Genomic DNA, 27,262 nt, shown 5'->3' on the forward strand with positions numbered 1-27,262 from the left:
TTTTTAGCAGAGAAATCCACAGGTTCTCCACTTTTGCAAAGAGCTTTTGCAAGCTGGCACAGATCCAGCCTCCAAGAGCTGATTGCAGAAAGAGTGGGAAACCCCTAACCCTGGCTGGAGGAGGAGGGCAGGGCCTGAGCCTCTGAGGCAGCCAAGGCTGGGCTCAGGGTCAGGCTCAGACTCGCCCTTTGTCCCTGAAGCATAGAGGTAAGTGGGGCTGTGGGGCAGAGCTGGGGAAGATGATTGGAGGTGAGGGAGCGGGGGATGCAGCCAGCCCCAGGTGGCACCTTGCAGCCAGAGGCAGGGCCTGGGGGTGAGGGCAGGGTTGCCCCTTTGTGGTGGGGCTTTGCAGGCAAGCAATGTGGGGTCCAGTGTGGTGGTGTCGCCCAGCTGCCTGCCCAGGGGAGGGAGAGAGGGAGGCTTGCATGCGGCCAGAGCACAGTTCCATGGCCAGCTCTCTAGCTGTGGAGGGGGATGGAGCATGGGGTGGGGGGGATGGGGGCTTGCATGTGGCTGCTGCTGCCACTTACCTGTGGGGCTGCCTGTGCCAGTGGTGACTGCCGCTGCATACAAAACCTCCTGCTGCTGCGGTGGAGCCATGCCCAGAGCTGTGTGGCCAGTGGCTGCAGCACAGCATGGCGTGGGGTGGTGGTGGGGACGGCTGCGTGCCGCCCAGCTGCCACCACGCTGCTGCTGCTGCTGCCCAGTGGCCAGCTGCACAGCTCCGGACACGGCTTCATGGCAGCAGCCGAAGGTTTTGTAGGCAGCGGCCGCCTCTGCCGTCACGGGCCTTCAGGTGAACAGCAGCGGCCACCGCATGTGAGCCCCCATCCCTCGCTGCAGCTGCAGAGTTGGCCATGGAGCTGTGTTCCAGCTGCATGCAAGCCTACCCCTCCCCTGGGCAGGCGGCCTGGCAGCATGTGTGCGGCACACACACAGCAGGCACCACCACACTGTGTCCCGCATTGCTTGTCTGCAAAGACCCCCCTCAGAGAGGGGCACCCCTGCCTTCACCCCCCGGCCCTGCTCCCAGCTGTTGTGTGCTGCCTGGGGCTGGCAGCACCCCCAACTCCCTCGGCCCCCAACCATCTTCCCCGGCCCTGTCCCACAGCCCCCAAGCCCCACTTAGCTCTAGGATCCAGGGGAGAAGGGCATAGTTCCACGGTAGCAGCGCTTGCCCACAAAGCCCCACCCAGCCTGCGTGCAGATGCCACCACCCTGCATTGCCACGGAACCATGCAGCCAGTTGTGCCGCATGCCGCTGCATGCAAGCCCCCTGTTCCACCCCCCAGCCAGGAGGCACATATGTGGCCCACACACAGTGGTTGCCACTGCACTGCCACTGCCATGACTTGCCCACAAAGCTGTGCAGGTGGCTGTGGGATGGTAACACAGGGTGCAGTGGCAGAGTTGTGGTAGTGGCCTTCATGTGCGAACTTCCTGTCAGGCCAGCTGGCACGTGTGTGGCCCACAGAGTAGCACCCCTGCCCTCACTCCCTGGCCCTGCTCCTAGGAGTGGGCTCAGGGGCACATTCCCCCCCCTTCTTGATCTACGCCCCCCCCCAGCACCTTCCCTTTCCCCTGCCCCACCCCTTCCCCTCACATGCACTTACCTGCTGGGTGGGTGTCTGTGCCTGCATGTCTGTGGGTCTAGGGGGCTGTTGCGAGGGGCATCAGGAGGGCTGTTGAGATTGTGGGGAGCCTTTAATTTTTATCATGGATTTTGGGTTTTTAATCAGAGTATTTCCAGTTTTTAAATCGGAGAAAACCAGAAACCCTGATTATAAGGAATAGCAAGGCCAAAGAAAACCAAGAGACCTGAAAAGAATGCATCATGTTCAAAAACTTGTCTAAGTTTAGCTCAACCATGCAGTTCATCCAATAAAAGATAGCACCACAGAAATCAATGCCAAAAAAAAGTTTGTGGGTATAAGTGCTTTTATTATCAAAGTTATATCAAAGAAATACATTGCAAGAGTTGTAAAAACAACTATAAAAATATTTTTGCATTCATCAAATTAAATATGAACATTTTATTAGTAAAATGCCAATATATTATTCTCTGAAAATATTCATATACATATTAAGTCATATTTGTTTAACATATTAACATTGTGTAAAATAATATATATTGAAAAATCAAAATCATTGTAAGCCACTCTGACTATTCCTGCATCTAACTCTGTGAACATCAAATGCACAAAGGTAGTGCTGTTCCCAATCAGCTGGACTTACTCACATTCAGGAGTTCCCTTTTCCCCCATTCCACAGTCCTTACTCTGTCTTGCCTCCAGCTATTTCAGCCACTTCGGTGCTAGATCTCTTCAGCACTGATGTACCTTCCTTGGCTTTTATTAATAAATCAGCTCCATAGTCTTCTTTTTCCTGCCCATTTTTTGGCTGCCAGATCAGTTTGCGAATCCATCAGAGGCTGGTACTTAAGATGCTATGCATCTGTGAAACAGTCTTAGGAGCCAGTATTTGTTGACAAAATTCTTAATTTTGATCCCTGATGTATAAAAGCATATTCATGTGATATGTTGTTCTCCTTGTCTGTGATTTCTAAGATTTTTATTGCAGTTAGCACCAACAAGTGTCTTCTCATCATAAAATTATATGAAGCTACTCAGACAGGATGTAGATTTGTAGATAGGAATAGATTTTAAGTACTTTCCACTGTATACAGCTGGGACTACAGCTTTCTCTGTTTGGTCTTTGCTTGCAATAAGGTTGCCAGTTTCCACTTCTTGTTTTTCAACAGTCTTGCTTATCTGTTTCCAATGGTTTTGTCTCCAGAAACAAGGTGAAGTTACTTTAATGAAGACTTGGGCACAAAATATTTGGATAAGCAGACAGAGATACTTGAAGAATGCATGTAAAGTGCAAAGTTATGTAGTAATGCCATTTGAAAAAGGAGCAAGGTTGCATATTTAAATCTGGAGTTTTACCTAATAGTTTCTGTTTCAAACTTATTCCAGCAGGATTGAAGGCTAGATATATATATTTTTAATGCACATACTTCTTGAGGACATTTTTTTCCAGGAGACTTCCCCTGTTTGTGTAGATTTGACTCTTGACACATCTAAAAAAACAGAAGAGGTTTAGTTATTAACTGAGACATGCTTATTCTTTTCTGCACTTGTTAAAACATGAATTACATCTCAATAAATGATATAGTGGCCACAGATTACAAAAATGCTGTGGAATCTTTGACTGCATCAGATTTCATTCTAAACGCATTGTTGTTCATGCCCCTTGATATCATGTCAGAGAACCCAGGTTTGGCTCAGAGGAAAGCCTGCCAACTGTTGAATCAATACACGTTCCTAAGTCTCCTAAATATTTATTAAAGATCTTGCAAGCAAATGCTCTTCAGGTTAGTTGAGGCATATAAAAAAAAAACCTAAGAAAAATAGCGAGCTCAGTTTAAGCATGTAGACTTAGAATAAAGTCATATGTACTTACCCTAATTTAAACAATGCACATTAAATACAAAGCACTGTTAGTACTATGGTATGAGCATCAAACTGATATGGTCATACTGATTCTGTTACCTGAACTAATGCTATAGAACATGACTAGATTGGCCTTCTCTGCTAGGATTGCCATACATCTGGGTTTTCTGGGACATGTCCTCTTTTTTGGCCCCCTGTGCTGCATCCAGGCAGGTTCTTAAAATAATAGCAAATGACCGGTTTTTCTGCTGTCCCGGGCTGGCTGCATGGGAGCAGCGGGCAATATGATTGACTGTTGGGGGTCACGTGCTCCCCACGCAGGCTCCTGCAAGCTCCCACATAAGAGACACTCAGAGTGCGTGTGTGAGCCTGCATGTGCGCAATGTGGGAGCTGCTTGGGCAGCATAGCTGGGGGGTGCAGGGTCTGCGGTTCAGGAGTGAAGGGCATCTGCAAGGCTGGGGGGGCAGAGGCTGTGGGACACGGGCAAGGCTGGGGTGCAGGGGCTAGAAGTCAGGAGTGAAGGGCAATGGCAGGCCTGGGAGGCAGGGCAGGGCAGAAGGCTGCAGGTTGGGAATGAGGGACACCAGCAGGGGCTGTGGGTAGGGGGTAAGGAACACAGCCAGGGCTGGGAGGGGGGCAGGGGGCTGCAGATCAGGTGTGAGGGGGATGGAACAGGTGACTGGGTTGAGTGTGTGGCACACTGGCAGTGCCAGCAGACTGTGGGTTGGAGGTAAGGGGCAACAGCAGGGCTGGGGGGCAGAAGGCTGTGGGTCTGGAGTGAGGGGCACTGGCAGGGGGCTGTGAATCAGGAGCGAGGGGCATGGGTGACTGTGGATTGGGCAAGGCAACAGAAGATGCAGAACTGGCTGAAGTGCTCAATGACTTCTTCGCCTCAGTCTTAACTGGCAAGGTCAGATCCCAGACTACTGCACCTGGCAGCACAGTTCGGTGAGGAGGTGAGCAGCTCGCAGTGGTGAAAGAACAGGTTAGAGACTGCTTAGAAAAGCTGGACGTGTACAAGTCCACAAGGCCGGATGGGATGCACCTGAGGGTGCTGAAGGAGTTGGCTGACGTGATTGCAGAGCCATTATCCATCATCTTTGCAAACTCATGGTGACCTTAACTTTTAGCAAACCTTTTGATGTAGTCTCCCACAATATTCTCACAGGTAAGCTAAGGAAGTATGGGCTGGATGAATAGACTGGAAGGTGGATAGAAAAATGGCTGGAGCATTGGGCTTAGAGAGTAGTAATCAATGGCTCGATGTCTAGTTGGCAACTAGTATCAAGTATAGCGTCCCAGGGGTTGGTCCTGGTTTTAGTCAATGTCTTCATCAATGACCTGAAAGATGGCATAGAGTGCTCTCAGCAAGTTTGCAGATGACACCAAGCTCGGGGGGAATAGTAGATATGCTGGAGGGTAAGGGCTAGGATTCAGTAACCTAGACAAATTGAATGATTGGGCCAAAAGGAACCTCATGAGGGTTCAGCAAGGACAAGTGCAAAGTCCTGCACTTAGGACAGAACAATCCCATGCACCAGTACAGGCTGGGGGCTGCCTGGCTGGGCAGCCATTCTGCAGGACCGCGGGGTTACAGTGGACAATAAGCTGAATATGAGCCAGCAATGTGCCCTTGTTGCAAAGAAGGCTAACAGCATACTGGGCTGCATTGGTAGGAGTGTTGCCATTAAGTCAAGGAAGTGATTATTCCCCTCTATTCAGCACTGTGAGACCACATCTGGAGTCCTGTGTTCAGTTTTGGGCCCCCACTACAGAAAGGATGTGGACAAACTGGAGAGAGTCCAGCGGAGGGCAACAAAATGGTGAGGAGGCTGGGGCACATGATTTCTGAGGGAACTGGGTTTATTTAGTCTAGACAAGAGGAAACTGAGGGGGGACTTAATAGCAACCTTCAAATACCTGAGTGGGGGTTCAAAAGAGGATGGAGTTAGACTTTTCTCAGTGGTGGTAGATGACAGAACAAGGAGTAATTGTCTCAAGTTGCAGCAAGGGAGATTTAGGGTAGATATTAGGAAGAATTTCCTCACTAGGAGGGTTGTAAAACACTGGAACAAGCTACCCAGAGAAGCGGAAGCTCCATCCTTGGAAGTTTTCAAAACCTAGCTAGACAAAGCTTTGGCTGGGATGATCTAGTTGGGTTAGTCCTATTTTAAGCAGGGGCTGGGACTAGATGATGACCTGAGGTCTCTTCCAACCCTAACTTTCTGTGATACCATATGTGTTTTATATTGCACTGAATTTGAGCTGAAAGTAACCACTTTCTATATGCAAGGACCTTAAAAAGGAGTGTGTTTCCTTTTTAAAATGAAACAAAGATGATCAATGTGCAGACTCTCCTTACCTCTTTTTTCTCATTACAAAGGCCTTGTATAATATCTAATGTCATACATGAGACTTCAGCTGCTTTGCGATAGAACTCTCCCCTGCGTTTTTGGTTATATTGTTTATGTAACAACTTAAGCAAGTTGCACGCCATGATCTGTAGTGATACTATTTCCTGTGGAAAAGTGAAAAAGAAAAGATACTTTGGAGAGTGTGAGTGGCATCAGATTTCATGCATCACTGGCTGTTTTAAGGAATATGGCCATATTTTACAGCTGTTACGCTGTTTTCTTCTAATGAATAGCATGCTTAATTAGATTACATTTTCAAAGTTTGTGGAACATCTAAAGTTGATGCTTTTACCTCTTACAGGTTTAAGTTTTGCCTTAAGCTATTACTTTTAAGATATTAAGTAACAGAAGTGTACATTTTAAAAGTTATTCTGAGTTTATGAAAAGTATGTATATACTTGTGTGTACAAGTGTATATCTTGGGTACACAATAGTGAGATTGTTTCCCCCTCCTGACTACTTTCGGCTTCTAAGAAGGAATATTTCTACTTCTAGGTTAATTTACAAATCTGCTTCATTATGGAAAACCGCAAATCTATGAAAGATGCCTTGAAATATAAGGTCATACATTTACACAATTAAAGGTCGATATCTGAAATACAGGTTTGGTGGCACAGATTAGAAACCCAGCAAAATATTTTTCTGGGGGAAAAAATAAAATCACGTGTGGAAGTCTTTAAGGGCCCTGGTACATATCCAAATTAAAGCTGGATAGAAAGCAGCTATAGAATGTTAAACATTGTCAAGCACTATATAGCTGTTTGGCTCTTTTTATAGCTGGACAGACATTTTTATCATGTGATAATTACTTTGCACATGTGGCCAGTCTAAATGTATTGTGAAATTAACCAGTTAATTGCATAATATATGCAATGTGCAACAGGGACCTTAATCTGTTTTAATCAGCTCACTAATACAATAAGGCAGTCTATTTCAATTCCATATTAGATGAGAATAATGATAAAGAATCAGTATTTGGATGTAGAATTACTAAAGTTTCAAATCAAAGCAAAAGCTTATATGCAGTATGCATAATTACGTGCCCACAACATATGGAAATAAATGGGTCTATAATACAAGATCTGAATATGAGGGTTGCTGTGGTTACAGATAACTTTAATCATGTGCAGAATTTGTCTCAAAGGGATTGGATTATATAGAAAAGAACTTTAGAAAATCCAAGCCCGAGTAAATCTGAAAAGTTGTGTTTTACCTGAGTATCATTGCAGAAAATCGCACTGGAATATTCATCTTTTTTTCTTTTGCAGTACAAGTCACAAGTTCTTGCAGACATATTTACCTGTAACAGAGCATATGGCATGTAATGGACTGTATTTCTCCTCATTGATTAATGAGTTTGCTAACAGCTGGTGAGTTGAAATCCCCTGTTTTATGGGAGGTTATCAATTGTAGTAGAAGAAATGTACAATTCTGAACTTTCTTTTGGCAGCAAGCAAAGGAAGATAGAGTCTGTCCATAGTTTGAAAGAACAGCTATTTATAACATTAAAATGACAGATTCTGATTCATTGCGCAGGTCTTAAACAGTTTTTTAAAAGTTCAGTTAGCCTATAAATCTCATGCTGTTTACCCCCTTAAGAAAAAGAAATGTATGTTGAGATGTTTAAGGCACATAGGGGATTTGTTGGCACGCATAATCATTAAACATGAATGAAAGTTGTCTAAATTCCCCAGATAAGTTAAGTTGCCCTTTTCATCACCAATAATCTTATGCCTGCGCTCGTTCTCTCGTTCTCCTTCTTTCACTCTTGCATTTGCCACCCAGGTACTCCTGGTCTCTGTACAACAGGTTACTTCCTTTTCTTTCTACTGCTTCCCATTAAACCAATTTCTTCTGTAAGGTTCAAAGAAACTAAACATTTGCTATGGAAACATGTTCATTTGTAAATGATGTACTAAGATGGATGTACCCATGTTCACAGCTTCTTATCTGGAGCACTAGTCTCTTCAAAAGTTGGGGATTTCTCCCTTGAGCCAGGGGCAAACAGAGGATTACTCCTTTGCTCTCTTTCCCTGGGAGAGACTAGGGAATGAGCCAGATCACTGATAACCTGCCCTCTTCCCTGCCAGGGAAGGGGACATGCTGTCAGTGAGTAACTGGCAGCTGCTGGAAAGCAGCCCATGTCAAAGATGTCCTCTTTTCCCTCTGTCATGAGAGGCAGGGAGCTGTGTTTAACAGCCTTCACTGGCTCGCAGAAGAGGGGAGGGCAGGTTTTCTGACTGATGCTGCTCCACACCTGGGTCCCAGTTCTGATCCTGAAACAGCAGCTGTCAAAGAGAGCCCCCTGTGATGATGGCGGTGGCAGCAGCAGCAGCAGCAGGTGTTTGCACTGCTGCTGCCCCGAGGCAGCCCTTAGTTGTTCCAGCATTAGGGGGCCCCGGCATAGCTGCCATTCTTCTCCTAGCCAGCTATCAAGGAGTCAGCCACTCTCCCTCCCCCTCGTAGGAGAGGGAGAGTGAGCCAAGTACTGAGATACTGGGTAACCAAGACAGACCCTCTGTAGTCCAATGTTTAATGATTCACACATTACATGTGGCACTACAAAACACAACTCTATAAAGCAATGCTGTTTTAAACTGAAACTTTTTTGTGGTGCTAGGCACCACCTACAGTTGTATGCCATACAGGTACATGTAGTGCTACAAATGTAAGAAGTGTCCGCAGACTTTGTTAGCAGAGGTTCAATAGGTAGAAGTGCTTGGTGAAGACTAAGTTGAATGTCCCTTGTGGGGATTGGGAGTTGAACCAGACTGAAGACCAGAGATGCGAGAGTGAGTAAAAATGCAGTCAATGTGGAAGACGAAGTCACTGAGAGTGCATGACAGCGTGTGAAAGACGGAGAGAGGAGAAAATATTGTGGAGGAGTTGGATGGACTATAAACAGATAATACAAAGGGGCAGCAGGCACTGCTGTTCCAAAAAGGAAGTGTGGGGAAATGGGAGGAAAGCAGCAGGGTAGGAGTGGAGAAACCTATTACTTCCAGTACAATCTGATCTAGGGCAGGGTGTATGAGAGAAGAAGAGAGGGCAACTGAGGGGCTGTTTCAGACAAAGAGATTCAGTTCTTTCAAGATAGTGAGGACCTGATGGAAGTGAGGAATTAAGAGGTCCTGGATGACTGAGCTCTCTTTAAAGATGCATTGGGCAGGAGACTGAAAAAAGGGAGCAGGGAAGGAAAGGAAGTATGTGAAGTTAGGAATAGTGGCATGAGGCAATGTGGGGCTGGGTGTGTGAGCTGGAGAAAATGGAGCCAGGGATCAGAACTGTAGCACAGGAAAAGGATGTGGATGGGGGAACCTAGATCTGTGCTGGCAGGAGATGGGAAGAGGAGTAGATAAAATTGATAGGAACTCTAGAGAGTTGAGAGTATCCAGCAGAGAGAGGTGAAGGTAACTGGGGCTTTTCTTCACCCTAAACTGGAGAGCTGCCCCTAATTTAACTCCTATGTGCACACAAAACATCTCTTATATTCAGTAGACAAAAATTTTTGTGGGTACTATCTTTTATTGGACCAGCTGTATGGTTGGGATAGACTCTTGACAAGACTTCAGGTACAAAAAACCCTTCCTCTGGTCTCTCAAGTTTAATAGTCTTGAGTGCTGGTTTTTGATATAGTCAAATGTGACTACTCTCAAACTATCTAGAACCTAGATGGAAGTAACATTGCAGTAAAGACAGTCTCTTTCCTAGGAGGGACTGATCGTCTCTTCGGAAATAACTGACCTGAGGAATGTACATTTTGTTGGAGTTTAGGAGAAAAAAGGACATAGAGGATTTTTTTTTACTTCAGCTTAAAAAGGTCAGTGATTTCAGTTCTATTTGTCAGAGGATTGCTACACTACATAGAAAAAGAAAATCAGTTTCAACTTTTGACCTAATGGTACAGAGATTCTTTGGCATATCTTCTTCAGGAAACGTGCCAATGATTGTGTTTTGGTTAATGCCAGAGAGCAGGGAGAGGCATATGTGGCTGCAATAAAGACCTGAGAAAAAGGTACCTTTTGTCCAAAAGTTTGTCTAAGATTTCTCCCAACTCTACAAGTCATCCAATAAAAGTTACCATCCAAAAAAAAACAAAACCAAACCTTGCCCCCCTCACTATGGATCATCATGGTAAAACCCTCATTCCAACACTACTTCTCTCTTAGATACTTAGACTCTGCATAACATAGATGAGCTGGGATGTGATGAACTGACCTTAATTTCAATGAAGTTAATGGAACTTAAAGCTCTGCAGGCAGCATTAGATACCAATTTTTCAAAGAACCCTGAAAAGTAACTTTTGGATACGCAGCAACCAAAATCTGCATTGAGTACCTCAGTTGGATAGCCCCCTTAATTAACCTGAATGTACAAATGTCAGACAACACCAAATGCATTTTGTAGACATAGAGTGATACAACCTATATTTAATGTTAGAGTTATTTAGGAAGATCTATCAATCAATCAATCTTTACAAGAAGTTTTTAATTGCACAGATTCTAAACTAAATAAGTGTGACAAAGATATTTTAGAGCAGTGTTTTTAAATGGTTATTGTAGATTAAGCTGGCTGATAATTCTAGCCTGTGTATTTAAGTTTAAGGAAATGCATTGCATATTGTGTTGCCTTTCTTGGCAACATTTCTCCAAAGAATGTTTTGTGATTATACAGAGTTCATTTTAAATTCTGTGCCAGTCAGGGGAATTATTTGCTTTGATAGTCATCAAATAGCTAACAAAATGTGTGGAAATTTCATTTGCTATGGCCCTACTCAATCACTTGCTTCAGTATTAACAGCACTTGAGCTTTAGTCTATGCCAGAGCAACCAGCTGGCTAGGGCGCAGATAGATATTTTTGTAAGCATGGAGCCCAATTTTGAGGTGACTCTCCCTTCCCTGGGTGTGTCCTTTTGGGGGGGGGGGCCAGTGTCCTGCCACAGCGAGAGGTGATGGTGGTCCTGAGCAAATGCTGACCTAGGGTAACTGCTTGCTTTTGTGTCAAGACCACTGCAATGACCTCAAATTTAAAGCATCACTTAATGCACAGTAGAGATCTTTATGTGTGAAAAGAAGCCAGATGAGGGGCAACCCTCAAGTTATAGCCTGAGCTAATGCTGCAGGGAAGACACAAGACAAATAGGAGCTTACACAGTGTGCCAAGGAGCATTAAAAAACTCTGAAAATTAAGAATTTTTCTTAGCTTGATTGTTTTTTTCCTCCATTTATCCCAAACTTTCTTACATATTGCTACAAAATTTACAGAAGCAGTTTCTCAGCATCTTACTTAACTTCTTGGAATAACTGCAGAAGCTACTCTGGATATAATCCAAAGAAAATCATGTTGGGATTGGTTCAAAAGAAGCTTATTGCTAAACTGCTAAATGACCACGGTATAATACACTTTTACATTTTTTTGAAAATGAAAGTAGCCCTGTGATACAACAGCAAAAATCTATTAAAGGACTCTAAGGCCAAAATTGAGAAAATAAAAAAAATTATTCTGAATTCTGCAAGAAAGATCTAAAATTAAACCATAACATATACCCATCTGTGATTTTACTCTGAAGAAAAAAAGAAAACAAGATCACACTGCAGACATTTGACAAATCATTCAATCCAAACATGAAGCTTTTATAAAAATCCTACCCAAGTGAAAGCAACAAAAGAAATGAAACACAGAAGAAACAACCTAGAGCAGTGTAGAGATACTAATTTGGCTCTTTCTAGCACTATATTCAGTATAGCTGAACTAATGGGGAGCTCTTTACAGGCAAATTTATCCTGTTAAGATTACCACTCCACTACAACTTGCTTTATGAATGTGAGGGACACAAAGCTATTAATAAAAAAAATATTTTTTTAAGTAATATGTAAGCAGGGAAATAGTCTGTTGGGCTACTGGTAAATAATGAATGAGGATGGATGCAGACATTTCAGAAAAAGTTATAGGATATGAAATAATAGTTGGCCCACACCAGCGATTCTCAACCAGGATGCTATGGCAGCACTCTGGCATGCCTTGAGGTCCTGTCAAGTGTTCTGTGGGGCACCATGTAATATCTTCTCTGTTAAGTTTGCAAACGTGGTTCACAACATAAACCCAGAGATTTCAATTAGGAATTTACAGTGTTAAAAACATGCTGCCCTGTTGTGGTCTTTTTGAGTTCACTGAAACAGAAGAATTGCTCTATTATTTTTCTGTAGTCAAAAAAAATGAGTGAAAACTAAGAGCTGGCATTTTCCAAGGGGTCCTGTACATCTAAAAAGGTTGAGAACCACTGGCCTAAATGTATTCATTCCAAATAATATTTGATTCCCTAGCAGAAGTGAAGTATAAACTGGAAAAGGTGGAACAAAATAAGTTGGGACACACTAAGGGCAATGAACGTCTTTGCAGTGTCCATTTCAGTGGACACTGCATTGGACAGGAACAGCTGGCTGTGCTAGCTGGCATAAATGGAGAGTGGCATTAAAATGAAACGATTAAGCTGTTAACAAAAATAGTCATATTAAATTCAGCCACTGTACCACCATTTAGCAAATGGATCTATGTTTTTTTTTTAAAAAAAAAAGAACAAGTGTGTTTTCTGAGTGGTATTTTATCTTCCTATATACTATGGCGAATGCCTGCCTAAAGACAAAAAGTTGTAAATTAACTACCTTTCACCAGGAAACAATTCTGCCAAAAAACAGCGATGAAATTAAATGGAGGCATAAGTTAGGAGCAAAAGTATTTTTGAGCTCTGAGTGAGTCAAAATACATTAGGAAAGAAGATAACTTTCCACAGTAAACCAAGAGTGTCTTTCATGCAGCCTGGGGATTTGCCTCCTTGTCAACTTGCAGATCAATTCTTGTCATCCATGAATAATAAAGGAGCACCCAGTAGTCAGGACTGTACATCATACAGTTGTCAAAGAATAAACTGCATAGAGAAAGTTTCCTGTCCCCTTGTTCTTAAGAGAGAGGAAACCTCCAATGAAATCGAAGACAACAAATTTGGAATTGATCATAATTTTTTTTGTATAGAACATATGTAACCTGTGGTATTCACTACACATCAGTATCTAACACTGAGGCAAAAGTTACATAGATTTCCAAAAAAGAAAAAAAAAATAGAACTTTGAATCTATAATATCAATTTACGTTGGATATGAAAACATTTTAAGTTGTATAAACTTTCACCTTCACATCATCCTCTCATCCATTGGCTGATTATTTTATAATTGTCCACTACAAGGTTGCTGTATTTTCCTCTGAAGCAAAAGCTGCCTGCTACTGTCAGATACAAGATGTTGATACAAGTGAAAGGACCACTTGTTTGTTCTAGTATGGCCATGTTTATTTTCCCAATTTTTTCTTGCTCAGGGTAATGACAGCAATTTGTAGTAACTATATGGAACTTTTTTCAGATGAGCCAAAAATGAATGGCTCTGGAGAATAAATAATCATCCTATTTTATTCCTGTATCAGGACTTGAGATTTCCCAGGAAAAGTGAGAAATGCATGTATAAATCTTTGCAGGATAGGGCAAGGGCATAAGCGTGAAGAGAAAACAGACAAGTTACCATCTTACTAGTGTTTTCACTTCTGAAAAAGGTGCTGAATACCACTTTATTTTTTTATTTTAAAAAAATGAATCTGTTTACCTGAAATTGCCTTGATTTCCATTTTGTACGGCAGAACCAAAAATTCCAGTTTAGTGATACACTGTTCTAAAAAGATCACTCTTAAGACAAATGTCTTTGGTAAGCCAAGCTTACAAAATTATACTGAGCTAAGAAAATGGTCTAGTTTAGGAGTGCGTAAAATAAATCACTGTCCCAATTTGATTCAGCTGAATCCAAATCTGAAGATTCGATGCTGATTTGGCGAATCAGCGATTCGAGCATAGACACAGCTTTAAATGTTTTTTCTACATACCCTGAGGTACCAGGCACGGCTCGTGAATGCTGCAATGCTAGGGTGGAGGAAGCGTTCCACAGGAGTGCAGGGGGGAAGGGCCTTGTGTGCTCAGCAGCGAACCTGAAAGTGGACCGGAAGTACTTCTGGCCCCTTCTGGGTCTGCCATCAAGTTTGTGGGGGACCCCCCCATTACACCTCCCCCCCAGACCCAGGAGGCACCAGTTGCCAAGCCGGGGGTGTCCCCCATGCTCCTGTGGGACGCTCCATCCACCTCAGCATTCACAAGCTACCTAGAACCTTGAGGTGTGCAGAAAAAACATTTAAAGTTGTGTCTATGTCCAAATCGTTGAATCTTTACAAACCTCTCTGAATTGATTTGGATTTCAGAGAGATTTAAAGGGTCTCCTGATTCGATTCAGACTTGGAGATTTGGCCATCAAATCGGGCTGACTCTCCACCAAAGCTTCACACAGCCTTAGTCTTGTTGGACCAGTAAAATGCAATCGATGACAATTTGTGATATAGAGCAGAATAGTTTTTAAGTTTGGTCCGATAAAACTGTTCTCTCTTGCTGGAAAAGGGCAGGATGTGTGAAGCAATGGCTTTTAAATTGCAGCCAAGTAGATTTAGATATCAAGGAAAACTTCCTTACTATTAGAACAATCAGGCAGTGGAGTAGACTTCCCAGGGAAGTTTTGAAATCTATTTCACTGAAGGTTTTCAAGATGAGGCTGAATAAATACTGGCCAGGGATGATTTAGGATTAGCATGCCTGCATTCATGCAGGAGGTTGGATCAGATGACTGGTGAGATCCATTCCTACCCTGTAATGCTGTGATTTTACTGATATCTTCTGCAAGGTTGTAATAATCTACCATCTATAGTCACAACATGGAAGAGATAAGTATTTACGTTTGGACAAGGTATGCAGCAACTATCAAATGTGAATTCTAAACTATTACTTTTTAGACATCCCAAGCCCTTGTGATTCTTTACTGGTTAAATAAATAGATTAGTAGGTGAAATTATATGGAAATTGTTTATAGTAAGAGACAAGATCTGTTATACTTGTCAGGAAATGTTGAATTTATTAAGATAATGTTTAAAAGATACTTCTATAATTTAAAATGATCATGATTAAATATTATGGAAATTGTCTGAATTATTAATGATTTTAAATGATTTTGTGTTCATGCCTGTTAATGAAAATATGCATTAAAAACCCTCAACAGATATGGATTATGGAACATTTGTATGGCTTGCTAGATGTTTCAGTGACGAGCAATCCTCAAATTAAAAATAAATAAATTCCTTACCTAAAATCTTGTTAACTAAATCTAGTTTGCCATCTAGTAAGGAAATAGTTTTAACTAGGTGACTATTTTCAGAATGCATTATTGATGGGAATAAGAGGTAGAAATCCATGGCCGCATCTACATGACATGCTACTGCACAGTGCTTACTGCACATTTATTTAGTACTTGTTCATACAAGTACTAAATAAATAGTAACGCTGGTGAACACCTTTTGCTATGCGACGCTACTGCACAATAGTATCAGGTTCCTGTGTAGTTGCTGTTGGTGTCTCATGTAGACACACCTAGTGTATTTTTAACACTGATCCCAGTTTTTATCTCTGCTTTCACCTGCATTCAGCAGAGGGTGCAAAACTTCCAAGAAAAATTCAAATAAGGAGCAAATTTTAGATTTTGTAATCCCTACTTTTGGAATTACAAGCACATCTCAAACTGTATTTGAGATGACTTTGATTCAGGTCTTGCATAAAAGCTTTCCAATGTAAGGTATTACACAATCTACATTGAATGATATTGTTTGCACTTGCAGATAAGTACATACATAAACAAGTGTGGGTACAAATTAGAGTAAGGGCCATTGTACCCATTAAATAAACCTACATGCCCATTTTAAATGTGTGTTTTTAAGTGCAATTTGGCATGTCTTAACCTGTAAGTTATTTATGAAAACAAAAATTTTACTCTGTGTGTGTGTGTGTGTGTGTGTGTGTGTGTGTGTGTGTGTGTATATATATAACCCCAAACCTACTACCTACCAGAATGTTAATGTCGTCGATTAGGATATTTTCATAATTCGCACGTATTTCAGCTGTACTTTCCAATTTACAAGATGAATATGCTAGCAACAGAACTAGCAATAGCAGCAGAAAACGAAAGGTAGACCTAAAAAAAGCTAGATTACAACAACATCAATTAAATACATATTAAAATACCACAGAAAGTGTAATCAAGTAGATCTTACATACTGTAGTTTTTTTAAGTAACTTAAATGGGACTTAACTGTACAACTCTATCAAATAACATACACATTAAACATTTACTTTGGATATGGCACAAAGTAAACAAATGTGGTTTCAGAGTATATTTTTCCAAGGGTATCCACCTCCCCTCCAACCACCAAGTTGGGTGCTGCGCACTGCTACACTGCTGCCCTTTGCAGGTGTGATTCTCTCCTGTCTGGCTATGGCAGGGACAGGCAGTTATTTTGGGTAGAGGGCCACTTACTGAGCTTTGGCAAGCCATCGAGGGCCACATGACAGGCATCCAGGGACAGATAAATATTAATTTTCTAAATTGTTTAGGGGCTCAGTGGATCAGATAAAATAGCCTAGTGGGCTGCATGTGGCCCTCTGGCCACATTTTGTCTACCCTTGGCTGCTATGGCATGGTAAGGCCCCCCAAAATGCTCATGCAGCATACTGGTCTGATTTATTTAGGAAACAACTACCCTACCCTCCCTCTATCTATCCAAATCAGTCCCTAGAGAAGAAGCACCCCTAGAAATAAGATGGAAATTAAACTTTGATGTGTCTACCCTCTCTGCTGATAATGCTAAATGTGACAAGGTTGATGGTGATGTATGTACCTTTCGTAGAAATGTAACTGGAAAACTCTTTTCAACAATTTTTATTTGAACAAATTCCATGTTGACTTTAATTCTCTGCTGGGAGGTTTTGGGTTTTTTGGGTTTCTTTTTTAAGTATCACTAATTTATATAGCTTTATCTAGGCCTAAGGCATCTGCCACAGTGGTATCTGACCAGTTATATCCTCAGGCATCAAAAAGCCATTATATGGAAACAATCCATAGCAACTAAGTAAAAGCTGGTTTTAAACAAAAATGGTAAACATTAAACAATAAAGGCAAAAGGCTCCACATCTCATTACGCATTTCCTGACTCATTCTGGGATCATGAATGTGTATAATATTCATTTATAGCATCACAGTATGCCATATAATATTATTCCACTTGCACAGAAAGAGAGGAATTAAAGTAATTACAGGTTTAGATAAATCCATCATTAAATCAGCTCTGGTATTTTTATTGGGTGAAATGCAGACCAGTGTAAGATAAATATTTGAGGAGGTAGAAACCAATCTGAATTCACAAATAGGAAGATCAGTATCAAAGTGTCAAGCGCAAGTGTTTACACCTGCATTTGTACTTGTAACCACAGTCATTATAATTGGCCAAATATTTGTATTTGGAAATCTAAGTTTCATATGTCCAAATTGAGACTCATACTTACAAGTAATTTAATTTTCAGAATGGGAGTTGTGATTTCACAGTGAAAGTCTTTCAAATTACTTGGGGCACACAGGTTAGTTCTCGAGAGAGATCAGTGGGGCTCCACTTAGGTAAAGCAGCAACTTCCAATGGCGAGATTTTCAAGGCTACTTAAGCCTCTAAAGAAGACAAATAGCTGTCTTGCAGAACTTCTCAAAATATTTATGTGCCCTTTGACTAGATGACTTTCAGAAGTGCTTCCTAGCTCTACTTTTCTGTGACTTCATGAGAATCCTACCAAGCACTAATGTGCATGTATACACACCTAAATACTTCACAAAGTCTGGTTTAAATTGCCTTTGGAATCTTCTGAAATTCATAATATTTCTAAGGCTGTACAAGTTGGGAGATAAAGCTGAAATATTCTTCAATCAGCCCCCTTTTGAGTTCTGAAGACAGAGAGATCTGCCACTGCATATACAGAGATTCATTCATTTCTAAAATTGATGCCTAGATTTCGAACGAAGGCTCAGAACTGACATTTATAGAAAAATGCAAGAATGGTAGTTCAAGGGAGCTCTTTCAAGTTCTGTTATACATGTTGGCTCCATTACTGACAAGAAACTATAATAGTTATTAGTTCAAAATAATAGTAGTTTTAAGTAACAGAACCACTTAAATGGGATATTTTATCTACAAATGTTTTGCATTATACTTCACAAGGAAAACAGTGAATGTTCTCAATCTGTAATCAATGTAATAAATACAAAGAGTGATTTCAAACAAAGTGATTTCAAACAGAAATTAATCACTTCTCTTACAGACACCAGTATGCAACAACACTGCAGCCACAGCTTCCAGCACCTAGTTTATTTAGCAGCACATCACAAGTGGAGATTTTAAGAACTGAAGAAAAAAAATCCTTGATTTTATGTTCTTTTGCTTTTCTGTAATTTATTGTTTTATTTTAGAACAGTAGGCCCTAATTGGCCTGATAGACTATACCATCACATGAAATAACAGTGATACATAATTGAGATGACTGCTGTACTAAGACTGTGCCTACAGTTTTAAAAACTTAGTTACCTTTATTGTAGGGATGCACTAATAAAGATTTTCTTGCCTGATACCAATAGCCAATTATTAACCAGCCATATTGGTCGATACCGATCTGATAGCTGATTTACAGGAATGCAGCCCAGCAGTTTGGAAAGCACAGTCCTGCTGGTAAGTCTGAGGGGAGGAGAGGTATGGGGGGTCGGGGCAGAAGCAGTGCAGGGGCTGCCCAGCCAGAGCAGTGAATAGGATCCTGGGGCTGGGAGCCACGGGTGGCTTTTGCAGGGGATGTGGGGGTGCATTCTTGGCTGCATGCATGCTGCAGTTGCATACAGTGACATTATCGGTGACATTATCAGCTAAATTGGCCAAAAAAAGCTGATTGCAGATGTTGTTAATTTTCCTTTTATCAGTGCTGATCTGATATGCGACCGATATATTGGTGCACCTCTACTCTCTTGCATAATTAACATTTTGAAGAAAGGAAACCTTCCATGGAGTCAATCTGCTTCCTATCAGTTAACTGAGAGGGTTCATTGCTTGCAGTATGAAACCTCCAACAAATTCTCCACCAAAATGAGGGAAATTTTAATTTTCCTGATGCTTCTAAGATGAAAAATGCTGTTACTGACAAGAGACAAGGTTCTTTGGGTTAATATGATATCTTTTATTAGACCAACTTAAATAGTTGGAAAAGTTTTTAAGCAAGCTTTTGGGTTCAAAAGCCCTTTAAGTTGGTCTTTAAGTTGGTCTAATAAAAGATATCAGATTCACCCAAAGAGCTTTGTCTACATATGTCCTTAGACCAACACAGCTACAACCTACACACCCCTGTTACTGGCAACACAAATTATTTTAAAATAATGGAATTAGGAACCCCTTTCTGTTTAAACATCAACTTTTCTGAAATCCATAAGTTTATGCAAATTTTTTCAAATTTATCTTGCTGGGAACCTTTGACCCTAGCTAACTTCCTGCCCTTGGGGCAGGGGGCTGGACTTGATGATCTTCTGAGGTCCCTTCCAGCCCTTAAGTCTATGAAATCTATGAAACTGTGTGACTGATGGAGGTGTGGAAAAGAAAAGTTAGTGATCCAAATTTGGGGTAATTTGAACATAGTGATCTAAATGTTGGGTTATTTGAGCAAGATAATACAGCCCCCTGAAAGAAACCTAGCATTTTTTAAGTTAACTAAGGTTCTACAAACTTTTTTGTATGTATCTTAGAATCTAGGGAAAAAGTCTGAATCACACAACACTTCCTCCAGCTAGCACATGGTACCCAACTATCTCTTAGGGGAAGCAATATGAAAATGCTACTCAGAAAAGGGTTAAGATAGCTGGATAAGCAACTGTGTACAGGACTCACTCTAAAGGAATTACAATACATGCAGGCTACACACAAAAAAACACATTTTCCCCACTCACACGTGCTATGATCTATGGTGAGTCACTACTTCTTCTTGAGGGTACTGGAATCCTTCTTGCTTTGTTTGTGCATCAAACATTGGAGGGATCGGACACCTCAAGGAGGATTTCAGCTCAACTTCCTTCCCCCTTCATGATCAGTTTGTGAGGACAAGGAGACAGGCTCTGAGGGTAATGCAAATTTAAACCTCTGAAAATGAGGACCTATAATGTTGAGGTGTGGGCCACTGCAAGTTGGCTGGAGGCTGGGCTAGTGTAAGTGAAGGGGACCAGCTTGGAGGGGATAGGATGAGTGAGGTGAGGTATGGTTACGGTCCCTATGCTGGGGAGAGCCACAGAAGTAGCACACGGTCTGGCTCTGAATAATGATAACATATCTCAGGCTGAATAATTTAAATGTTGCCTTCCCATAAATTGCTGTTTGTGACAGTCACATAGCAGCAGGGGGCATCAGATAGCAAAGAGTACTTTCCTGTTTGCTACTAGCAGGAACAACCTTATTCATGCTAAATTTTACAGCAGCTTCACCCTTTATGATCATTCATTCACTCACCCAATCCTGATGCCATGCTTTCACCCACCATTTAATTTAGAGAACACCCTTAACCCACCTCAATGCTGACAATCCCAAGGGCACGATAATGCCCATGCCCTCCTAGTGACACAACCTGAAACAAGGTACACTGGATCTCTCAAGCTACCTAAGAACTTTTCCCCTTTGATTACACATGTTGGGTGCAGAGGGGATGAAAGACCTCAGACTAATCAGCAGGGGAAAGCAGCCCCCTCAGAAATCCTCAAGTCACAATCACAGCTTTGCCAAGTAAGATTCTCCAGCTATTCTGTCCACCATCCAGGGCAAGGAATGCAGTAGACTGAGTGTATGCAGATAACTCACAGGGGCACGGCAGCTGTCTTGTGGGACTTTCAAAAGCACCCACACTTTTAATAAGCCAGCACACTTTTGAATGCCCTACAAGGCACTCCTCTGCATATTTATGCGCACACAGACTTTAGAGCTGTGATTCTCAAACTAGGTGTTGTGCCAGGACCCAGGGGTGCCTTGAGATCCTTTCAAGGGTGCCACAGGATGCCACTCAATTTAGCCTTGTTAAGCGTAAACTCAGAGGTATTAGATAGGAATCCATAGTGTTATGAAGTTTCTGACCTATAGGCACTTTCTGAGTCTTTGCAGAAAACTAACTGTTCTAGTATTTTTTGTGGGTGACCTCTACCACTGGAGCAAGTGACAGGTTGGGAGAAGGTCAGAGGAGCTTTCCTGTGGGGCAAACGGTCTTGATGCCCCGATGAACGCGGTGAAAGTCCTTGCCCCCAGATGTGGTGGAAGCTGACAGCCTCAAAAAGGGGTTGGACAAATTCTTGGAGAAAAGGGGCCTCCATAGCTGCTGAGCACAGGAGTCAGGGGCACCTGTGGCCTTTGAACTGGAACCCCGAGCCCCTAAGTGCCAGAGGCTGCACTGAGAGAAGAACAGCAGGCTAAAAACCCCCAGTCCTGCACAGTCCCCTCCGCTGTCAGCATCCCCTGGTGCCAGGGCCCATGCTCTGCCCCAGTACATGGCGGTCCCTCGCTTCTGGTGTGACGCCGGGCAGCTCGTCAAGCTGCATCGCAACCCCGCCGGGGGCCCGAGGAGGGTCCCGCGCGTCTCTCCCAGCTTCGCCGGGGTTTTCAGGGCGTGGGGCAACCTGCGAGGACGGAAGGGTGTGGGGGCAGGGGAGGAAGAAACGGGCAAGCCTCTCGCTCCCTCGATTTCAAAGGGCCGGGAGTGCTGCTTTCCCGCCGGGTCGCAGCTCCCCGCCGCCTGCCTGCCCCCCTCCCTCCCTGCCGGCCCGGCCCGGCCCGGCCCTTCCCTTCCCGGCCGCGTCCCGCGTTCCCGGCAGCTTCTAGTTTCGGTCTGAGGCTCGGGGGAAGCCCCGGGCGCAGCGAGATAAAAGGGCGCGGGCGGCGCGGCGGCGAGGAGCGCGGCAGGTGGAGCCGGGCCGGGCCGGGCCGGGCCGGGAAGGGAAGGGAAGGGGCGCGGGAGGCGCTTACCATGGGACATGGTCCGGGGCGGGGGGCGCTGCTGCGGCTCGCCGCGTCCCGCTCATGCCGGCGGCTGCCGCCGGGCCATGGCTCCGCGCTTCAGCGGCCGCTGGCGGCGGGGCTCACCCTCGGGGGCGCCGGGCCCCCAGGCGGGCTTGGCGCTTCCCATGGGGCTCCCGCGCCGCTTTCGCTTTCCGGGGGCGGCAGGTGCGGAGGTAGCCGGCCCAGCCGCCCCCGCGCCCGCCCCGCGCCCGCCCCCGCCCCGCGCGCTGCCAGCGAGGGCTGGTGCCGGCGGGTCCCGGCGCCGCCAGGCGGGGGAGCAGGTGGGATCCGCGACGCTCCACGCCCAGTCACTCGGGGGCGGGGGCGGGGTCTGGCGGCGACCCTGCCGGTGCCTTGCTCCGGGCTGCCTCCGCACCATGCCCGGGTGTCGCCGAGCCTCAGCCACCGCCGGGCACAGCACCCTGGGGTGGCCCCAGCTCCGGCTGGGCGCAGACCTGCTCCACGGGACTCGGCCCAGAGGTTCCAGTGCCCGGCTTGTGTTGCCAGGGCTTTGAGACAGAGGAACGGCGCTTACGTCCCTGTAGTCGCCACCCCCATAGTGAGCGCGAACAACTGGCATCTTCCAGGTGGAGCGCCTCAAGCCTCGTCCGCCTCAAGCCTAAAATCGGGCCGAGCCCGCCGGCCCCTGCCCGCCGCTCTGGGCATCGGTAGAGTCGGAGCGCCTCCTGCAGAAAATGCCAGCGCTTGGTTGTAGCCCTTCCTGGTCTCTTAGCATCCATTGCGTAAAACCGGGTTTCTGGATTCCTTTCTTTGAAGCTGTTGTAGCGTGTGGTTGTAAGCGCTTGGTTGGCACAGGTCAGGGCAAAAGAAAGGGAGCGAGTCTTCTGCTGCAAAGAACTTGGGAAGATCCTGAGAGGGCAAAAAGTTTCTGGCGCTCTGTGGTTTCCTACTTGAAATCGTTGGGTTTACTCGTGGGAAGAAGGCTGGCACCTCTAGCCGCGCTAACACTGCGTGGCTCCTGCCACCCCCTTGAAAGGCACTCGAAGCATCGGCGGGTGCAGTCACGGGGCCCTGGTTGAGACGCGCTGGTCTAGACCCCAGGCTGTTCTGAGGTGTGGGGTGTCTCTCCTCCTGGCCCCTTCATGAAAAATTGCTGACTGCCTCTCTGGGGGAATTTTCAAGTGTGTTGAGCCAAAATAGAGGTAGTTAAGAGAGAAAGCTAGAGATAGTTGGGGATGATCCCGCTTTGAGCAGGGGGTTGGGCTGGATGACCTCCTGAGGTCTCTTCCAACCTTAACTTTCTCTGATTGTCTGATTGCAAAATGAATAGTTTGGGAGGGTGTGCCAAAGAGAGGTGGAAAGGCTGTATCTTTTGTCTAAATTTATAAAATTATAAGAATTAGTGAAGCAAAGCAGAGGAAAGTTGAAAGACGTTACATATATGGAGTGATGTGAAATGGTTTGAAATAGAGCTGAATAGGAAAACACCTTTCTGTATCAGGAGGAAATTGAAGTCTGCCTCCCACCCTACAACAGCATACTCACATGTGAAGGCAAAGGCAGCTGAACCTGTGCCTCTCGTAGTCCCTATGGGCATCCTTGTCTGCTAGGTCATGACTGTTCCGGGTGTTTTCTCTCTGTCTCTTCTGTTGTTGTTCTTTAAATGATTTTCTCCATCTTAGGGGAGTGTCTAGAACATAAGTTTTTTCCTGGGATGTAGGTATCTCTCTCAGCCTTTCATTTAAACATTGCTAACCAACCCATGCCAGAAGTGTAGAGTATGAAAAATTAATACTTCACATCAGTAAGGTCCTTATTATGCAAGAAGTTTACCATGGGTGGTCCCTCAGTTAAATCAGTCTGCTCACAGTGACGTTCTCGCTGGACTGGAGCCGACACACCAATTCAATTGTTCTCGGGTCTTAAATTTGAATGGGTATTTTGCCTGTTTAACAACAACCAAAATTTAGGTTTTTCATATCAGTTAATGAGAGAGGTGAATTTTTTATTTAATTTATTGGTTCTGCATCTCTCTTTTTCTTCATGTTTCTTCTATTAAATGTCACCCCAAATTGTCTCTTCTCACCCTCCTCCTCCTCCTAGACTGGAATTAGTTGGTTAAAAGGAGCCTGATTTTGCTGACATGCAGGGGTCCTCTATTTCTTTTTCTAAAGAACAGTTTGTGGGGTATTTAAAGGAAATTTAGAATGAGGATTGCTATGGTGTTAGGGTATTATGATGCTTTAGTTGGTGGTATTTGAAAAGGGTAGATCACTTGGGATTATAAAGGTAAACTACTCATAATATGAATGAATAGAAAAGATTCATTTTAAGGCCTTGTTTCTTCACACCCTAATGCAAAAACTTGACTTAAACTTAAGCAAGAACGCCTATTTTATTTTTGATGTTATCATCTCATTATATTTTTAGGCCCCAAGTTTATAAACGCATCAAGTAGTTTGTACAACTACTAGCATATACACAGCATGTAAAATATCTATCTGGCTTTGAGTGTTACAGATAAACTCATAAAAAATCAGTCTATCAAAAAGATAAAGATACAGAATTCTTCACAAACAGCACTACAAGAAGTAGGACAAATTCAAACCACGATATTGTGTATTGTATTATTTGACTGTGGAGTTTAACAAAAAGGTTATATGAAAGTGAGGCTAAAATAGCACAACAGAAAGCAATGAGTTTTGTCACTGACTTCAGTGGTATCTGGGATTTAAATAATGTACTGCCATATGCTGTTGAAATGTGGTGTTTGAGGGCTTTTTCCATAGATGTAGGTGACAAACAAATTAATAACTTAGTCCAATACTTATTTTGTCTGCATTTGCAATTGCTTCTTCTATTGTGGAGGAGTCTATCCTAAGTTTAATATTTGGATAGCATGATCCAAGCCTGTTATTTCATAAATGCTTCTTTCTATGCAGCCATCACAATTTAGTAGAAGCAACGAATGTGTAATTAAGGTTTAGTACTCAAAGTTAATTTATACAAAGTAGATTAGAAAAGGCAAATATAAATATATTGCCTCTTTAATCTTTGAATATTTTTTATTTTTTAAACATTGCCATAGCTTCTGTTTAAAATAACTCTGACTAACTGAATATGGTGCATAGAATATGATAAAATAAGATTATTGTGAAATCAACTACCATTTTTTAGTAGACTTATTCATTAAAATTACTCAAATGGAAAACCACAGTAACCCACCAAAATGTTAAAAAGCAGAAATTTTAAAAATATCATTGTAAAGAGTTAAATGTAAATAACCTCCGGGATTTAGAGGAATACATAATTTTCATCCAGAAGTCATGAATGCTAATTTGAGGGCATTTAAAAAGCATACATTATTTGAACCTAAATAAGTCAATTAATGTACATCAATTTGAAAATTGAGATTTCTTTGCTGCATAAGAGCCTTATGTTTGTCCAGTAGTACATTTTTGCCAACTTGAATAGGACTATGCTATAGTTTCATACTTTAATATTTTAAGACTCGATCATACAGTCTTTTACTTAGAGGAGTGGCAAGGAGAGGACTTCAGGTATTTTACATGAGAAATGCTACAGGATCAGGCACTCTTATGATTTTTGCATTTATGGACTTCTCTAAAAATAGTAATATGTAAAGTGATTTGAGTATGTGGCTTTCAGAGTTGTTTCTTTACTTTCAGCATTACTTTGTTTTTGTATGTTAATGCATATATTTTTGTGCATTCATTCATTGATACACAATTCTGATTTCTTCTAAGCTTTGAATAATAATAACAGGGAAATAATTTGAAAAAGAATGGGGAAAGCACAAGAAAGCACTGCAGTTTATGTAGCAAACAATTCAAAGATGCCAGTGACATTCTCCATGTGTATGTAATCATGCTTCATGAATTTGCTAATTTGTGATGATGGATGCAGTTCCTTTAAATTGATTTCAATACATGTCGCTAGAAAGAACATAAAAGTAGACCTGCTTATGTCCAAACTTTGTGCAATGTAGTAGCTATTTAAAGGGCAGTTATTTTGCAATGTACATTAGTCAGTGGAACATTTGAGAACTCAGACCTGAATATGTATTTGAATAATATTATGCATGTGCTTAAGCGTTTTTAAGGTTGGAAATGTAACAGATTCATATTAATTTCTTTCCAACTGAAATTACTCAGATGTATAACTATGTAGCTTAGTGTGTGGTCTGTTTTTTAATTATGTTTCAAACAGTATTCATCTATGAGATAATATTAAAACAGTATTTTAAAACTTATTTAGCAAAAGAGGAACTTGCTTTTATTCTGGAATAAAATAACTAAACATAGTTGGGACACAAACAGAACAGAATCCAATAACGTGTGGTTACTGGCACACATGCTCTTATTTTTACATATAACTAATGACAGCCTTAACTGAACTTTCCAGTTTTCAGGTTTTTTATGGATTAATGTTAAATATTCTAGGCAATTTTGCACTCTACACCAAACCAACCTACTGCTCACTGCTTACATGGGGTTCAGTCTTGAATTTGTGTGAACCCTGGCACACAGGTTTCATTTTCACTATCTGCATATAAAACAAGGCTAGGGATCCATTATTATTGTCATAGCAAACCTTTCCATAGATTATTTTTGGAGTGTGACTGATATATTTCCTGCACAGGTTCCTTGCAAATTATAAATTTGCGTGCAGGAAGATAAAGTGAAATGTCTGATTTTAGAATTTTTGATTTATCACAAGAATTTTCTACGAGTAATGTCTGAACATTTGTATGTAAAAACTCTGAAGTACAGTCTTTATCTTTGTTGAAGTGTGAGAGTACAGAAGAAAAATGGCTTCTCAAAGACAGTCTGGGAAAACACCTAAGACTTCAGTATAAAATAACAATTATCTTTCAGTCATGCATTAAAAGAACACACCAATAAGATGTACTTGACACTTAGATTGGGTTAGGTCCTTAAGAATAGGATTCTGCATGCCAGGCAAGGAGCTACCTAAACTAGCCAGCAGAAAATGCAGAAACGAGGACTGTAGCTAAATTTTTGCCTATTGAGGAATTAGGTGCATGACAGGTTGTGAGGTGGGGGTAGAGCAAGCGGGGGAGGGAGAGGAGGGAAGTTTTTTAATCTAATATCTGTTTTTTATCTAGATTTGTATTTTACCATATTGCAAAACTGTGCATAAATGCTAAAAACATCAGTTATATGCCTGCGTATGTGCTATTTAGGCACATAAAGCGACACAGAATTTAGCCTGTAGGGCAGTATTTTCCAAATGTGGGCTATTTGTGTCCCACCATAGTAAAGCAGGTCACTATCAATGCCCCTGATCCCACCCACTTCAACCTCTGATATTCTCCCTCTTGCTGCTGCCCCCATTTCTATGGCCTCCCTAGGAACTCTTTGAATTCCCCTTC

At 42.7% G+C, this 27,262-nt stretch overlaps 1 protein-coding gene and 1 long non-coding RNA gene across 2 annotated transcripts in view; one reads left to right on the forward strand and one right to left on the reverse strand.

The window, feature by feature from the left end:
* Positions 1-1,933: 1,933 nt before the first annotated feature.
* Positions 1,934-22,117, reverse strand: LOC149869372 (uncharacterized). The gene is made up of 5 exons (XM_090040220.1): positions 21,853-22,117; positions 15,848-15,984; positions 7,084-7,170; positions 5,819-5,974; positions 1,934-3,082 (listed from the first exon to the last, which is right to left on the reverse strand). The coding sequence occupies exons 1-5, from the start codon at positions 21,860-21,862 to the stop codon at positions 2,945-2,947; spliced, it is 528 nt and encodes a 175-aa protein (XP_089896346.1). The 5' UTR covers positions 21,863-22,117; the 3' UTR covers positions 1,934-2,944.
* The window catches only part of LOC149869373 (uncharacterized), a 44,979-nt gene continuing 39,414 nt past the window's right edge, over positions 21,698-27,262 (forward strand). Inside the window, exon 1 of the long non-coding RNA XR_016441468.1 lies at positions 21,698-21,789. This is a non-coding gene — a long non-coding RNA (uncharacterized LOC149869373). The remainder of the gene's footprint in view (positions 21,790-27,262) is intronic.

Source organism: Crocodylus siamensis, chromosome 3 (genome assembly GCF_052110815.1).
Source record: "Crocodylus siamensis isolate JL-2025a chromosome 3, ASM5211081v1, whole genome shotgun sequence".
Classification (NCBI taxonomy): domain Eukaryota; kingdom Metazoa; phylum Chordata; order Crocodylia; family Crocodylidae; genus Crocodylus; species Crocodylus siamensis.

Bases quoted from the DNA above. Each gene is read 5' to 3' on its own strand.
- LOC149869372 (XM_090040220.1), bottom strand. The intron at 7,171-15,847 runs GTAGGTAGTAGG...GCTCTGTTACAG, and splicing joins TCGACGACATTAACATTCTG to GTAAATATGTCTGCAAGAAC. The intron at 5,975-7,083 runs GTAAAACACAAC...ACTTTTCCACAG, and splicing joins TTTTCTGCAATGATACTCAG to GAAATAGTATCACTACAGAT.